This window comes from Sebastes umbrosus, chromosome 9, assembly GCF_015220745.1.
Source record: "Sebastes umbrosus isolate fSebUmb1 chromosome 9, fSebUmb1.pri, whole genome shotgun sequence".
NCBI lineage: Eukaryota > Metazoa > Chordata > Actinopteri > Perciformes > Sebastidae > Sebastes > Sebastes umbrosus.
Genome location: NC_051277.1, coordinates 7,486,337 through 7,500,527, shown reverse-complemented (window position 1 = coordinate 7,500,527; position 14,191 = coordinate 7,486,337). Strand labels below are relative to the sequence as shown.

At 38.0% G+C, this 14,191-nt stretch overlaps 3 protein-coding genes across 3 annotated transcripts; 2 read left to right on the top strand and 1 right to left on the bottom strand.

Annotated features, from left to right (window-relative positions):
• Positions 1-5: 5 nt before the first annotated feature.
• LOC119494409 lies at positions 6-3,674 on the top strand. Its single transcript, XM_037780268.1, has 6 exons — positions 6-155; positions 283-624; positions 1,708-1,785; positions 1,876-2,001; positions 3,140-3,201; positions 3,307-3,674. Exons 1-6 carry the CDS (start codon positions 113-115, stop codon positions 3,427-3,429), a joined length of 774 nt encoding a protein of 257 aa, XP_037636196.1. The 5' UTR covers positions 6-112; the 3' UTR covers positions 3,430-3,674.
• Positions 3,675-4,001: 327 nt separating this feature from the next.
• Positions 4,002-6,593, top strand: LOC119494406. Its single transcript, XM_037780265.1, has 6 exons — positions 4,002-4,050; positions 4,190-4,531; positions 5,366-5,443; positions 5,535-5,660; positions 6,041-6,102; positions 6,211-6,593. The coding sequence occupies exons 1-6, from the start codon at positions 4,008-4,010 to the stop codon at positions 6,331-6,333; spliced, it is 774 nt and encodes a 257-aa protein (XP_037636193.1). The 5' UTR covers positions 4,002-4,007; the 3' UTR covers positions 6,334-6,593.
• A 691-nt stretch (positions 6,594-7,284) lies between these two features.
• LOC119493862 lies at positions 7,285-12,674 on the bottom strand. Its single transcript, XM_037779352.1, has 6 exons — positions 12,596-12,674; positions 12,082-12,426; positions 11,647-11,985; positions 9,675-9,791; positions 9,045-9,103; positions 7,285-8,064 (listed from the first exon to the last, which is right to left on the bottom strand). Exons 1-6 carry the CDS (start codon positions 12,636-12,638, stop codon positions 7,939-7,941), a joined length of 1,029 nt encoding a protein of 342 aa, XP_037635280.1. The 5' UTR covers positions 12,639-12,674; the 3' UTR covers positions 7,285-7,938.
• Positions 12,675-14,191: the final 1,517 nt, after the last annotated feature.

The following is a 14,191-nucleotide window of genomic DNA, read 5'->3' as shown; positions in this document are numbered from 1 at the left end:
TATTCTGTGATAACCAATCAGATGCATTTGTCAATGTGACATATATTATCGTGGCCACCTCCTTTACTCACTCAAATACCACGCAAGTTTCCGAAGAAGAGACAATTTCAAGATGATCCTGTTCTGGGTTACACTGCTTGTTCTTCATCGAGGATGTAAGTGCAAACAATTCAGTTCAGACTTTGCATGCCAACTACATACACGGAGGTTTTTGCATGGTACATTTTATTTTGTACATTATATACTAATTGTCATTATTGTTTCACGTTTCATTTATTTCAGATACGCTGGTTCCAGTGACCACAGTTCAACTTGGTGAACCCGTAACCCTCACATGTGCTCTGTCGAACATTGCGAACACCCTTATAGAGATCCACTGGTACAAGCAGAGTACCAGGGAGACGCTGCAATTAATGGTGACGCTGCGTACATCTGCAAAACCTGAGTATGCACCAGAGTATACATTGGAGTTTTCTGAATCAAGATTGATGGTGAACAATGATAACAATTTTAGCAACCTGACCATTCTGAGGACAATCCAAGAAGATGAGGGATTGTATCACTGTGAAATCACAGATCGGTGGAGCAATCCTGAATGGAGTGGGACATATCTGTTACTGAAAGGTAATCATGTGATCTACTTTTATAAAGTTTTGCAAATGTTTCAGACACTGTTCTAAAGCGGCACTGTTAATGTTTAAGAAAAATAACTGTTTTAAGTGACATAAGCTTGTTTTGGAAAATCAAAAAACTTCCAATGTCAATCTAATTAAATATACAGATACAGTTAATCTACTTATTTCCAAATATTTATAATTACTCACTGATTTACTGATCACCAGCTGTGTTGTCTAAATTATTTCAGAAAATAACCTTTTCAAACACTTTACTATGTACCTTAAAGGGAGATTTGTCAAGATTTAATACTCTTATCAACATAAAGGTGGGCAAATATGTTTGCATTATGCAAAAGAATGTATATATTTACTATTGGAAATTGATTAACAACACAAAAAAATTACAAATATTGTCCAGAAACATTCACAGGTACTGCATTTAGCATAAAAAATATGCTCAAATCATAACATGGCAAACTGCAGCCCAACAGGAAACAACAGCTGTCAGTGTGTCAGTGTGCTGATTTGACTATGACTTGCCCCAAACTGCATGTGATTATCATAAAGTGGGCATGTCTGTAAAGGGGAGACTCAGGGGTACCCATAGAACCCATTTACATTCACATATCTTGAGGTCTGAGGTCAGAGGTCAAGGGACCCCTTTGAAAATGGCCATGCCAGTTTTTCCTCGCCAAAATGTTGCATAGGTTTGGGGCGTTATTTAACCTCCTTCGCAACAAGCTAGTATGACATGGTTGGTACCAATAGATTCCTCAGGTTTTCTAGCTTCATATGATGCCAGTATCTTCACTCTAGCTTTAATACTGAACCCGCTACAACCTAAAAGTCATAAATTGCATTAATGCGTTAAAGATATCAGCCCTAACTAAAAGTGTTGCTTTTGTCTATATTGTAGCTCCGATCAAAACGATCAAATTTTTCTTTGAGAACACGTGTGCCGCACAAAACAGCTCCACATTTGCTAAATATCTTGTCAAACTATTAAAGACATATTGAGATATATGTAATTTCTTCTTAGGCTTTCAAAATGAAGTTTGAAATATTTTTAACACAGTTTTGTATGATGCAGGAAACACTCGGAGGACATCAAACTGTACGTCCACAGGTGGGACGATATTAATTGGAGACGGAACTAACGTGGAAATCGGTATGATTTTGTGTTCAATACTGGAAGTGATACTAAAAAAATGTTAATAACATCATCATTAATAAGTTTTATTTTTTCTTTATTATTTAGAGCGAACAGCAAGATATGAATTTATTGCGCTGGTGATAGCAACAGTGTGCTTGGTCATTTCTGTGATTGCAAACATCGTTTTCATCTGTTGCCGAACTTCAAGAGCAGTTTGTTCACAATTTAAAGGTGAGTGTTGTTGACCAAGTCAAAAATGTTAATACACCGATGGTTTTATTTCATATAGTGTAAGAAGTGCTACATCATGCAAGACAGGACAAACCTCAACCTCATGTTGTTGGATACAATAATAGATATCAGTAGAAATATTTTGCATATTAACAATGAATGAATGATCAGCAAACATCTGTTGCATGATTTCTCCATATTGCTGTTTGTTCCATGTGTCTCATTGACCTTTACCTTTATAGTACACAGTGTCAATAATTGAGGAAAACAAGTTATGACTTTTATTTTATTAACATGTTAAAGGGACTGTTTGTAAGAATCAGAAATGCTTGTTAACAGCGACACCTGTGGCCGTTAAGTCCACGAAAGTCAGCGTCGGGCTCGTGCTTGCTTGCTCTACATAGACATGAACGAGCATCGCTCAACAAAGTGAGGCGACACACGTCAACTAAAACCACAATATCACTCTATATTTCACCTGCTTGGCAGTAATGTTAGCTGACCAGACGAAGGTCTCTCCATGAATCAGTGCTGATCCTAGTGTTGGCTTTTGCTGCCTCAGCCTCCCGACCGCAGTCAGAGGGAACAGGGGAGACACCGGCACCCGGTCGGAGACGATAAAGTTTTTCGCTGCGGAGCCCCGTCACTTCACAAGACACGGGAAACCTCTGTTGGTCTGGAGGAGCTGCAGCAGTTATTTCTGCACAAACGTCCACTGATCATTTACTAGATATTCTCAGAGCTACGAAGTCTTCTGCAGTGTGCAGTGTGCATGCATGCACGAGAGGTGGAGCGAGCTGTGAGTGAAAGCAGGCAGGCAGAGGAGCAGAGTACAGCAGAGACTCCGGCCCTGGAGACCAAAGCTAGGGTCTCTCCCGCGTCCTCCAACCGCGGTCCACTCTGTTTTGCAAGACGGGCTTCACTAGATATAACTCTGCGGTTTTTGGCGCTTCCGTGTCGTTTGTGTTGGAGTCTTGTCTGAACAGCGTAGCCACACGTGCATGGGACACCGACCCGGATTGATTTATACGTGTAAGAAGTTACAAACAGTCCCTTTAATTAAAGCTTGTTGAAACAGCTGAGGATCCGTATTGAAAAGTCAGATTAAGAACATAATATTCCTGTTTTCATTCAATAGGAATAGAAAGAGCTGCTTCGCAAGCGAGACATGACAACTCGAGCCTACCGGTACATGATTTTGTAAGTATGATACTAAATTACATTATTGGTTATTTCTTTAACATAATTCCCAACAGCACCATATAACAACATGAATATATAATGAGCCTTTCATTTGCTGCACAGACTGAAGGTGGACCTGAGCTGAACTACGCTGCGTTGCATTTCTCTGGAAAGAGAGCCACAAGAGGAAGGAAGAAGAGAGAGTTGAACACTGAAGAGAGTGTGTACTCTCAAGTTAAATGCTGAATGTGAATGTGAGTCCACGACGAAACTGTGGTTTAGTAGTAATAGTATTGACCTCTGACTGTAAATGTTGTGGTTTCCCCTCAGTTGTGTTACTATTCCTACTACTGAATGTATCCCTAAATGCTTCATGTTGAAAATGTCTTCAGTTCTAACTGTGTCATACTAGCTTGTCACGAAGGAGGCTAAATAACGCTCCAAAGTTAATATTTGTCATTGTTTTGTGTTGTTGATTGATTTCCAATAATAAATATATACATACATTTGCAAAAAGCAAGCATATTTTACCACTCCCATGTTGATGAATCTTCCTTTTAAGGTACATTTTGAACAGATAAAAAAATGTGTGATTAATTGTGATTAAACATTTTACTCGACTGACAGCCCTAGTGTGAATGGAGAAGAATGAGGTGAAAGGCTTCACAAAGACCAGGATGAGACCAATGTGACAGGAAGTGCACTTTTGAATGTTTATTCTGTGATAACCAATCAGATGCAATTGTCAATGTGACAGACATTTTAGTGCCCCCCCCCGCTCACTCAAATACCACGCAAGTTTCCGAAGAAGAGACAATTTCAAGATGATCCTGTTCTGGGTTACACTGCTTGTTCTTCATCGAGGATGTAAGTGCAAACAATTCAGTTCAGACTTTGCATGCCAACTACATACATGGAGGTTTTTGCATGATACATTTTATTCTGTACATTATATACTAATTGTCATTTATTGTTTCACATGTTTCATTTATTTCATTTATTTCAGATACGCTGGTTCCAGTGACCACAGTTCAACTTGGTGAACCTGCAACCTTCACGTGTGCTCTGCCGAACATTGAGATCACCCGTATAGAGATCCACTGGTACAAGCAGAGTACCAGGGAGACTCTGCAATTAATGGTGACGCTGCATAAATCTGCAGAACTTGAGAATGCACCAGAGTATGCACCGCGGTTTTCTGAATCAAGATTGGCGGTAAACATTGATAACAATTTTAGCAACCTGACCATTCTGAGGACAATCCAAGAAGATGAGGGACTGTATCACTGTGAAATCACAGGTCGGTGGAGCAATCCTGAATGGAGTGGAACATATCTGTTACTAAAAGGTAATCATGTGATCTACTTTTATAAAGTTTTGCAAATGTTTCAGACACTGTTCTAAAGCCGCACTGTTAATGTTTAAGAAAAATAACTGTTTTAAGTGTCATAAGCTTGTTTTGAAAAATCAAAAAACTTCCAATGTTAATCCAATTAAATATACAGATACAGTTAATTTGCTTATTTCCAAATGTTTGTAATTACTCTCTGATTAACTGACCACCAGCTGTGTTGTCTTAATTATTTTAGAAAATAACCTTTTAAACCACTTTACTATGTACCTTAAAGGGAGATTTGTCAAGATTTAATAATCTTATCAACAAGAGACTGGGCAAATATGTTTGCATTATGCAAATGTATGTATATATTTATTATTGGAAATCGATTAACAACACAAAACAATGACAAAGATTGTCCAGAAACCCTCACAGGTACTGCATTTAGCATCAAAAATATACTCAAATCCTAACATGGCAAACTCAAGCCCAACAGGCAACAACAGCTGTCAGTGTACCAATGGATTCTTCAGGTTTTCTAGCTTCATATGATGCCAGTATCTTCACTTTTGCTTTAATACTGAGCCCGCTACAACCTAAAAGTCTTAAGTTGTGTTAATGCGTTAAAGAAATTAGCCCAAACAAAAAGTGTTGCTTTTGTCTATATTGTAGCTCCAATCAAAATGATCTAATTTTTCTTTGAGAACACGTGTGCTGGACAAAACAGCTCCACATTTTCTAAATATCTTCACAAACTATTAAAGACATATTGAGATATATGTTACTTCTTCTTAGGCTTTCAAAATGAAGTTTGAAATCTTTTTAACACAGTTTCGTATGATGCAGGAAACACTCGGAGGACATCAAACTGTACGTCCACAGGTGGGACGATATTAATTGGAGACGGAACTAAAGTGGAAATCGGTATGATTTTGTGTTCAAAACTGGAATTGATATTCAAAAAATGTTAATAACATCATCATTAATAAGTTTTATTTTTTTCTTTATTATCTAGAGCGAACGGCAAGATATGAATTTATTGCGCTGGTCATAGCAACAGTGTGCTTGGTCATTTCTGTGATTGCAAACATCGTTTTCATCTGTTGCCGAACTTCAAGACCAGTAGGTTCACGATTTAAAGGTGAGTGTTGTTGACCAAGTCAAAAATGTTAATACTCCGATGGCTTTACTTCATATAGTGTAAGAAGTGTTACATCATGCAAGACAGGACGAACCTCAACCTCATGTTGTTGGATAAAATAATAGATATCAGTAGAAATATTTTGCATATTAATAATGAATGAATGATCAGCAAACATCTGTTACACGATTTCTCCATATTGCTGTTTGTTCCATGTGTCTCATTGACCTTTACCTTTATAGTACACAATGTCAATAATTGAGGAAAACAAGTTATGACTTTTATTTTATTAACATGTAAATTAAAGCCTGTTGAACCAGCTGAGGATCCGTATTGAAAAGTCAGATTAAGAACATAATATTCCTGTTTTCATTCATTAGGAATAGAAAGCGCCGCTTCGCAAGCGAGACATGACAACTCAAGCCTACGGCTACATGATTTTGTAAGTAATGATACCAAATTACATTATTGGTTGTTATTTCTTTAACATAATTACCAACAGCATCATATAACAACATGAATATATAATGAACCTTTATTTGCTGCACAGACTGAAGGTGGACCTGAGCTGAACTACGCTGCGTTGCATTTCTCTGGAAAGAAAGCCACAAGAGGAAGGAAGAAGAGAGAGTTGAACACTGAAGAGAGTGTGTACTCTCAAGTTAAATGCTGAATGTGAACGTGAGTCCACAACGAAACTGTAGTTTAGTAGTAATAGTACAGACCTCTGACTGTAAATGTTGTGGGTTCCCTTCAGTTGTGTTACTATTCCTACTACTGAATGTATCCCTAAATGCTTCATGGTGAAAATGTCTTCAGTTCTAACTGTGTCATACTAGCTTGTCACAAAGGAGTCATGAAGGAGGCTAAATAACGCTCCAAAGTTACGCCAAACTTTGGCGAGGAAAAACTCATGGCAATGTACAAAGGAGTCCCTTGACCTCTGACCTCAAGATATGTGAATGAAAATGGGTTCTATGGGTACCCACAAGTCTCCCCTTTACAGACATGCCAGTTTGCCATGTTATGATTTGAGCATATTTTGTATGCTAAATGCAGTACCTGTGAGGGTTTCTGGACAATATTTGTCATTGTTCTGTGTTGTAAATTGATTTCGAATAATAAATATATACATACATTTATACATCATAAAGAAATCATATTTGCCCACTCCCATGTTGATAAGAGTATTAAATACCTGACAAATCTCCCTTTAAGGTACATTTTGACAGATAAAAACTGTGATTAATTTGTGATTAATCGCGATTAACTATTTTAATCGATTGACAGCCCTAATATTTAGATGTATATTTAGTTATTTATTTCAGTCTTCATTGTAATCATAGACTTGCTCCCAGAAAATTCTTTGAACTACGACCTTTTCTTAGAAGTTCCCCTTACAGTTGAGTCCGAAGGTGGTAGTTAAGCCACGCCTCAGCAAGGGGAGCCACATGCGAGCAGGTGACCACACATCCTGTTCATCATATAAAGGTGTTACACAGATGGGAAGGTGCCAACAGCGGCCGTAACACCCTTCCCCCTAAGGCATAAACCGATCGGCTTTATAACCTAGTAAATCACACATGATATCTAACTAGAAATCTGGACAAAGTATTGGCCAAAATGTTTTCTGAACTTTTATTTTGATGAATTTCTAGATGACAGTCGTACACTCAGAGCCCACTGCATGAGTTGCTATTTATGCTTATACACATGAGGTAAACAACGAGAGGGAGATCAGCAAAGACTGACAGGCGAATGACTCGATCTAACCTACATTCAAACTGTCGGAATGCTACGAACGAAACAAGGGTTTTCTTTGGGAAAAGTTAGGGACCTGCTGTACAGTTAATTCAAATGAACTGTACAGCAGGTGTCTTTATCAAACAAAATAAATGATGAGTAATTATTCAAAAAAGTGTCTAATGATACAATATAACATCATATATAAAGAACATAGATGGATTTTCTCTTTAATGGAAACATTTTTCTTACATTCATTTAAGATTTCATTCAGATTTTGAGTAATTATTCAAGCAATAATAATAATAAAACAATAATAAATATCTATACTTTGTTTTGACCAGGCAACATCACAAAACATAAATGCTTTCTCTATCCTAAACAAATATTTCTGATTTTGCTTTTAACAATAACATTATCTGTTTGATTTAATATAAGTTCACAATCTCTCATTTAATTCACCTAAACAGGAATCACAGCTGCGTGGAAATTATTTTCTGTGACAATGAACATATGAGATGTTCATTCTTCATGGTCACATCCCTTCACTGATGCCAGAGTACAGACAGTCTGCTGGTAACTCCCTGTTAGTCCTCCATCTTTTAGTTTGTCTTGAGGGGAAATCCAGCGCTACATAGTTCGATGCCGCCGCTTCACCATCCTGCACATGACAATTATGATTGTAGATGTTAGAGCCGTAATACCACAACCAATTAATGCTGGATTTAATATTAAACATTGAAAGTTGTGCCATCCAATGTACTGTAAAGGATTCAAAGATTGCTGTTAGTTAGTCTAGAGTTTTGTTGAAGATAATGCAGGCGAAGCGATTACGTTTTTCATTACAATATAATTGGGAAACCAGTTTGGTAGCCTATAAATGTAATTTCTAGACGACGGGGTTGTGTGAGGAGCTGCATCTGCTTAGAGAGTTCTTTAAGAAGCAAAAATAACGAGCTGCAATTAACATTTATTTACAATAAATATATGACGGATGGAGATTTTCCTTCCAAGAACAAATATCAGACCTTTCAGCAAGTGCACAAAAACAACATATGTTCACATTCAAGTGACAAAGCCCTCCAGCAGCATCAGTATTTATGACTCATTTCTATCAGGAGCAAAGGAGGAAGTAGTGTGATGCAGATAAAGGAGGCAGGGGTGGGTCAACAAAATGTCAGACTTTAAAGCACGACACCGATGTTTGTTTCCGAGTGACAAGTCGACACAGTCTGTTTTTTTTTTCACTATGACTAAGATTGTTCCATAACCTTAACCAAGTGTTTCCTATTGTCCCCTAACCTTTGCAAAATGTTTATTTTAACAATAACCATGACGTTTTTCTTGCTCTAACCAAGTTGTTTCAGTGCCATAACCTCACCAAACCTTAGCCACTGCTGTGTAAGATCAGAATTAGTGTTGTCCTGTATATGTGTCTCGTTCTGGAGAGCATGGACCGACATATTTTGTGTTTTAATTTGGAGGACTTGTTGGATGGATGCCAGGTGTGTTCTGTGTGTTTTTATCCTGTCAATCTGCATTGACTTTGCCATCCATGGCATGAATCCAATGTAGAATAACCATACATTATGATTAAATTCTAATTGTGCATTAGTCAAATGATATTTAAATTGTATTTACCAAAATACTTAGTTGATCCTCGGCTGATCTGTCATGTTGAGCATTATTGGAAGCTTCTTCTGTTAATGAAAGAGAGACATTAAGGACAATAAAGTTATTGTTAGCAAGTAATCTCAGGACTACCAACTCTCCAGTCACAACCCCACATTTTAACCTTTCACTGGCTTTATTGCATTACTGTGTGTAACAAAACTTTAAAAAAAACACGAGGACACAGATGAGCAGTATAAAGTAATCTGTTGAAAATGTACTTTAAAGGGAGATTTGTCAAGTATTTGATACTCTTATCAACGGGGAGTGGGACTTATGGGAGTGGGCAAATATGCTACTTTATACTAATTTATGTATATATTTATTATTGGAAAAAAATTAACAACACAAAACAATGACAAATATTGTTCAGAAACCCTCACAGGTACTGCATTTATCATAAAAAAATATGCTCAAATCATAAGATGGCAAACTGCAGCCCAACAGGCAACAACAGCTGTCAGTGTGTCAGTGTGCTGACTTGACTATGACTTGCCCCAAACTGCATGTGATTATCATAAAGTGGGCATGTCTGTAAAGGGGAGACAGTGTTGGCACTTGATTTGGATCAAATGATCCATTCACACGCGATGGACCTACCTTTGCAATGTTCACAAACTGGCTTTCGATTTCTGAAGATAATTAGAGAACCAATCACGATCACACAGCAGGCCAGCAGCGTCCCAAGCACAATGAGGGATGTGCACACTTCTTGTCCTGGAAGGAGAAAAAAATCCCAAAGAGACATTTAATCAACTATTAACTAAAATAGAATTGCTTTTACATGGTTAATAATTAACGATAGTCGTCTATATCTACATAACTGACTATGAACTAACTAACTAAGATGAGAACGTGTTGGGGAACCATGTGTGGGGGGCTGTGGCTGAGGAGGTAGAGAGAGTCGTCCATTAATCACAGGGTTGACAAGGTCGGATTAAAATTTGAATTTGTCCCAAAATGAAATACTAACCAGCAAATATTAGCATGCTATAATGCTAAACTAAAATGGTGAACATGATAAACATTGTACTTGCTAAACATGAGCATGTTAGCTTTTCCATTGTGAGTATGATGGCATTTAACTCAAAGTATCACTGTGCCTTAGTACAGCCTCAAAGAGCTGCTAGCCCGGCTGAAGACTTGTAGTCTTGTTTAGTTTCTGTTTTTATTTAGATTACGTGGTTTTCTATAAATGTTTTATGTTATTTTAAGCAAAACATTTCAGTTTGACCTCCACAGAGTTCAGGATGTAAAACTAAACTAAACCAATTAACCTGCATGTACTCTTCTTTTCCACCAAACTAGTTTAAAAAAAAGGAATGAAAAAGTATTGAACATAAATAAACAAACTGAATCAATATTCTCACACGAGAACACTTATGTTTAATTTTACCCACATTGTCAAGTTAGACGGCCCACTCACACAAAAAAGGTAAGGCCATTGTAATTTCAGGAAGTTCAAGAAAAAGTTACCACAGAGGTGGATACAAACAGGTTGTTTACACACACCGTTCGTAGCTATACCTACGAAAAAGAATGCACTATAATTCATATAAATATCCCACAAAATCGATTTGGATGTAATCCACGTAATTGTGAACCAGGAAGTATAAAAAGCGTCAAACCAGCCTGTTCCCATTCCCAGGGCGTTAAATACAGAGGCTTTGTCACGGCCGTCGCCGTGTGTTACCGCTGCATAAGGTACCCTTGAACGCCGGTATGAAATGCATCGGGCGTTCCATTAAATATAATGTAAATCCATCTGTGGCAACAGTAAACGCTCATAGAGAGTACGCCAGGAGTGTGGTGACGTAGATTAAAGAGCAAAAAGAAACACACCGGGCGGACTGGAGGGGCGGTGGATGGGTCCAACAAACACAAGGCTTTCCCGCTGGATTTAACATTATAGACATGACAACTGACTATTTGTTTAACAAATTAGCCACAAATTCACAGACTGACCATACACGGTCCAGACATATACTCAGGTTTTGACCGAGTCTTGTTGAGGCAGCAGTTTGCATTGCAGGTGCTCCCGTTATCAACACCTCACTGACACATAGTCACAACAAAAATGATCATATAAACTGCACAAGAGAGCGGCAGAGAGGCCTCGACGGGACAAAGAATACAACAGGAAATGGAGAAAAAAATGCACACACATAGAAATAACAGAGAAGAAGAGTAGCGGAAGCAGCCAAGCCTCATGTTCCATGAAAGGACTGCACTACAGACGCATTACGTAAGTGTCCACCGCAAGTGGCCTGAATATAGCATGAACTAATTCAGTGGTTTCTAACCTTCGTGGTTTGTGAGCCTTTGAAACACAAAAACGACTCACCGCTCCTCAATGAAGATTACAGACAGTGTTTCTAACTGTGAGCACTTCGAGCTGATCTAATCTGAATCATTTTTAGAGGCCTGACGAGATAAAACTATTCAATACTTACAAGAAAAAGGGCAAAAGCAGAAGAATGTTTTTTGGTTTCTCTTCCCTATTATCAACACTGCACTTAGATAGCAACAGAATAATAATCAATAGAGATGCATTATGATTTAAACAACGTACTTGTTTCCACTTTAGTTCCTTCACCAAACAGGATCTCTCCACATGTGATCACAGCGCAGTAGTAAGTCCCAGTATCAGAGGAGCTCTGTATAGTTTTGGACAGACTGTAGTCACAACTTCTTTCCTCTTCTTCATCACTGTGAGCGTAAATGATGCCGGGATGAGATTCTCCAGATCCAGATCTGAACCAGTACACATTCTGTTTACCTGGACACTGATCTGTGTTTTCTTTGTTTTTGGAGATAAGTGAACACTGGAGAGTCACTGAGTCGCCCGGCTGGACCGACTCAGTGTCTGGAATTTGTTTCACGTAGAAAGATTTCTGCAGATTTTTATGATCTGTTCACAAAAAGGCAGTTAATGTTTATGATATAATGGATTGTTTGGTATTGGCAAAGCAGAAAAAAAAGCACACTGAAATTAAACATACTTTACCATTTACAGCCAAAAGTGTGCCATTAACAAATCCCATCTTGTATGCTGATCCTGCTTGACAGAAGTATGTTGCTTCATCGTCTTTGCTGACATTTCTGATGTTAAGAATATACTCAGAGTTCACGTTTGTGATTGTGAATCTTGAGTTGATGAATTGTCCTGTAAGTGTTACTGTGTTAAAAGTTCCTGCTGCAACTGTTTGAACCATATATCCAGGCTTCAGCTTATACCAGTAAAACAACCCGGCTTCATTTTGCACGAATGTACACGTCAGAGTAAAATTATCACCAAGTTCAAGCACAGTCAAAGAGATCTGTTGAGGGACCTCTTCAGTTTGAATCAGGGCTGAAGAAAAGAGACAAAAACAGTCTCAAAAAACAGGACAAAAACTGTGAATGTAACAAAAGACAAATTACATACAAATAATACCTATAATACAATTTGTCATATTTTTACACAAAACAAACTTTACAGTAGAACTCATTTTAAAGTAGAAAAGTAAAGTTGCACTCACACACTGTGCTTAGAAGTATCAAAGCAGCCAGTCTTCCGATCATTGTTGTACAGAGACCTTCTCTTGCGCAACTGGTGCTTTCCCACTCAAATGGAAGATTTAGTCACAAGGAGTTCAAGGTTTTCAAAGTGGAAATCATACTGATTGGCTGAAACACAGTAAATGTACTTCCTGTTAAATTTGGCCAGCCAATGACCCATCTTCAGTGAATCCAAGCCGCACACTTCTTCTTTTGTTTTTTCACAGATACAGTAGCTAATGATTCTAAAGCAACATAATCATGACTGAAAAACCGTGTTATATATGAAACAATCATACATAAATACATAAACTATTTTAAAACTTTTTTAGTTTCTGTATGATGTCCAATTTGTGACGCTATAAGCACACAGGGATGACTTTAATATGATTTACAACTTACTCAACTTAATCAAGAACAGAACTGAGACATAACTAGACAAATAGCCTGGGCTTGCAGACACCAGAGATATCTGCTTGTATTCATCTTGTAGTGCATAACAATAATTACTTATTCCTACAAAGTCATACAGTAGTATCAGAGTAAAGGCAGTAAATAGATAAATGGAAAATCTAGGGTTGTTTTGGTCTCAGTCGACTCAGATTTCTTTAGTCGATCAGTCATTTTTTCAATGTTTTTTTCATACTGAATGATTTATTTCCAGGAAACTTATGAGCACATCTCTGGTAAACACAAGATTTAAAGTGTTGCTTTTGTGTGATTCTTTGTGGAGAAACTGGATTAGTCGACAAAATCGTACAAGTGTTCGTCGACCAAGAATTTATCTGGTCGAGGAAGGAATCAAAGACATGATATGTATAATACTCATAATCATTTAACTAAAGAAGTGTTTTTGGTTAAATTCACCACGTGTTCACTGTAACTGTAGTGGAGCGTCATAATTTGAAGCACTGGGCTACGCAGTGCGTTAGAAAGTGTCGCCACGCTAACGGTCAAAGTGTTGACAGAGCTAAAAGTGTTAACCCGAGGGGGAACCGGAGGCGTGAGTCATCTAGCTGCTACGTTAGCACGACGGTAGCGGTTTGGCTAGAAAGACACAACAACTAACCATAATATCTCTATAACTACATTTATGATCAAATTCTGTAATGTTCTATTACACAGACCGGTGACCGTTATGGAAAGTTAAAGTAATATCTCCTCTCCCGTACAATTCCTGAGCCTCCGGCTGTGTGACTACTTCACTCAGAGCAGCTGTCAATCATGACGTCTCACCACCTTTTTATAGCGTGAAATATCAAATTAAAAACAAATTTATCAGAAAAATGAACCTTTGAAAATACATCAGCGTGATAAGAACTACTTTGACTTTTTAGTTTGACCCATGTCACATCCGCTAACATGGAGGGGGCGGGAGTTATGACCTGTGACTGAGAAGTACTCTCCCATTTCTCAACAACTAAAGAAGAGGAAACTCACACCCTCAACTGCTGCAGTGGAAACACTCTGTGGTATCACTTCCCAGGTGTGTGTGTCTGTGTGTGTGTGTGTGTGTGTGTGTTTCTGTGTGTGTTCCTGCAAGCTGCTATTTATAAATGCTTTAAAAGTGTTGGCCC

What these genes read in the sequence shown, in the direction of transcription:
- LOC119494409 (XM_037780268.1), top strand. Translation starts at nt 113, where the DNA reads ATGATCCTGTTCTGGGTTACACTGCTTGTTCTTCATCGAGGAT. An exon ending in CGGAACTAACGTGGAAATCG is followed by an intron (nt 1,786 to 1,875) that starts GTATGATTTTGT and finishes TTTATTATTTAG; the next exon opens with AGCGAACAGCAAGATATGAA. An exon ending in GCCTACCGGTACATGATTTT is followed by an intron (nt 3,202 to 3,306) that starts GTAAGTATGATA and finishes TTTGCTGCACAG; the next exon opens with ACTGAAGGTGGACCTGAGCT.
- LOC119494406 (XM_037780265.1), top strand. Translation starts at nt 4,008, where the DNA reads ATGATCCTGTTCTGGGTTACACTGCTTGTTCTTCATCGAGGAT. An exon ending in GCTTGTTCTTCATCGAGGAT is followed by an intron (nt 4,051 to 4,189) that starts GTAAGTGCAAAC and finishes CATTTATTTCAG; the next exon opens with ATACGCTGGTTCCAGTGACC. An exon ending in GCCTACGGCTACATGATTTT is followed by an intron (nt 6,103 to 6,210) that starts GTAAGTAATGAT and finishes TTTGCTGCACAG; the next exon opens with ACTGAAGGTGGACCTGAGCT.
- LOC119493862 (XM_037779352.1), bottom strand. Translation starts at nt 12,638, where the DNA reads ATGATCGGAAGACTGGCTGCTTTGATACTTCTAAGCACAGTGT. An exon ending in GATACTTCTAAGCACAGTGT is followed by an intron (nt 12,427 to 12,595) that starts GTGAGTGCAACT and finishes TCTTTTCTTCAG; the next exon opens with CCCTGATTCAAACTGAAGAG. An exon ending in AGGAACTAAAGTGGAAACAA is followed by an intron (nt 9,792 to 11,646) that starts GTACGTTGTTTA and finishes TTCTCCTTCCAG; the next exon opens with GACAAGAAGTGTGCACATCC.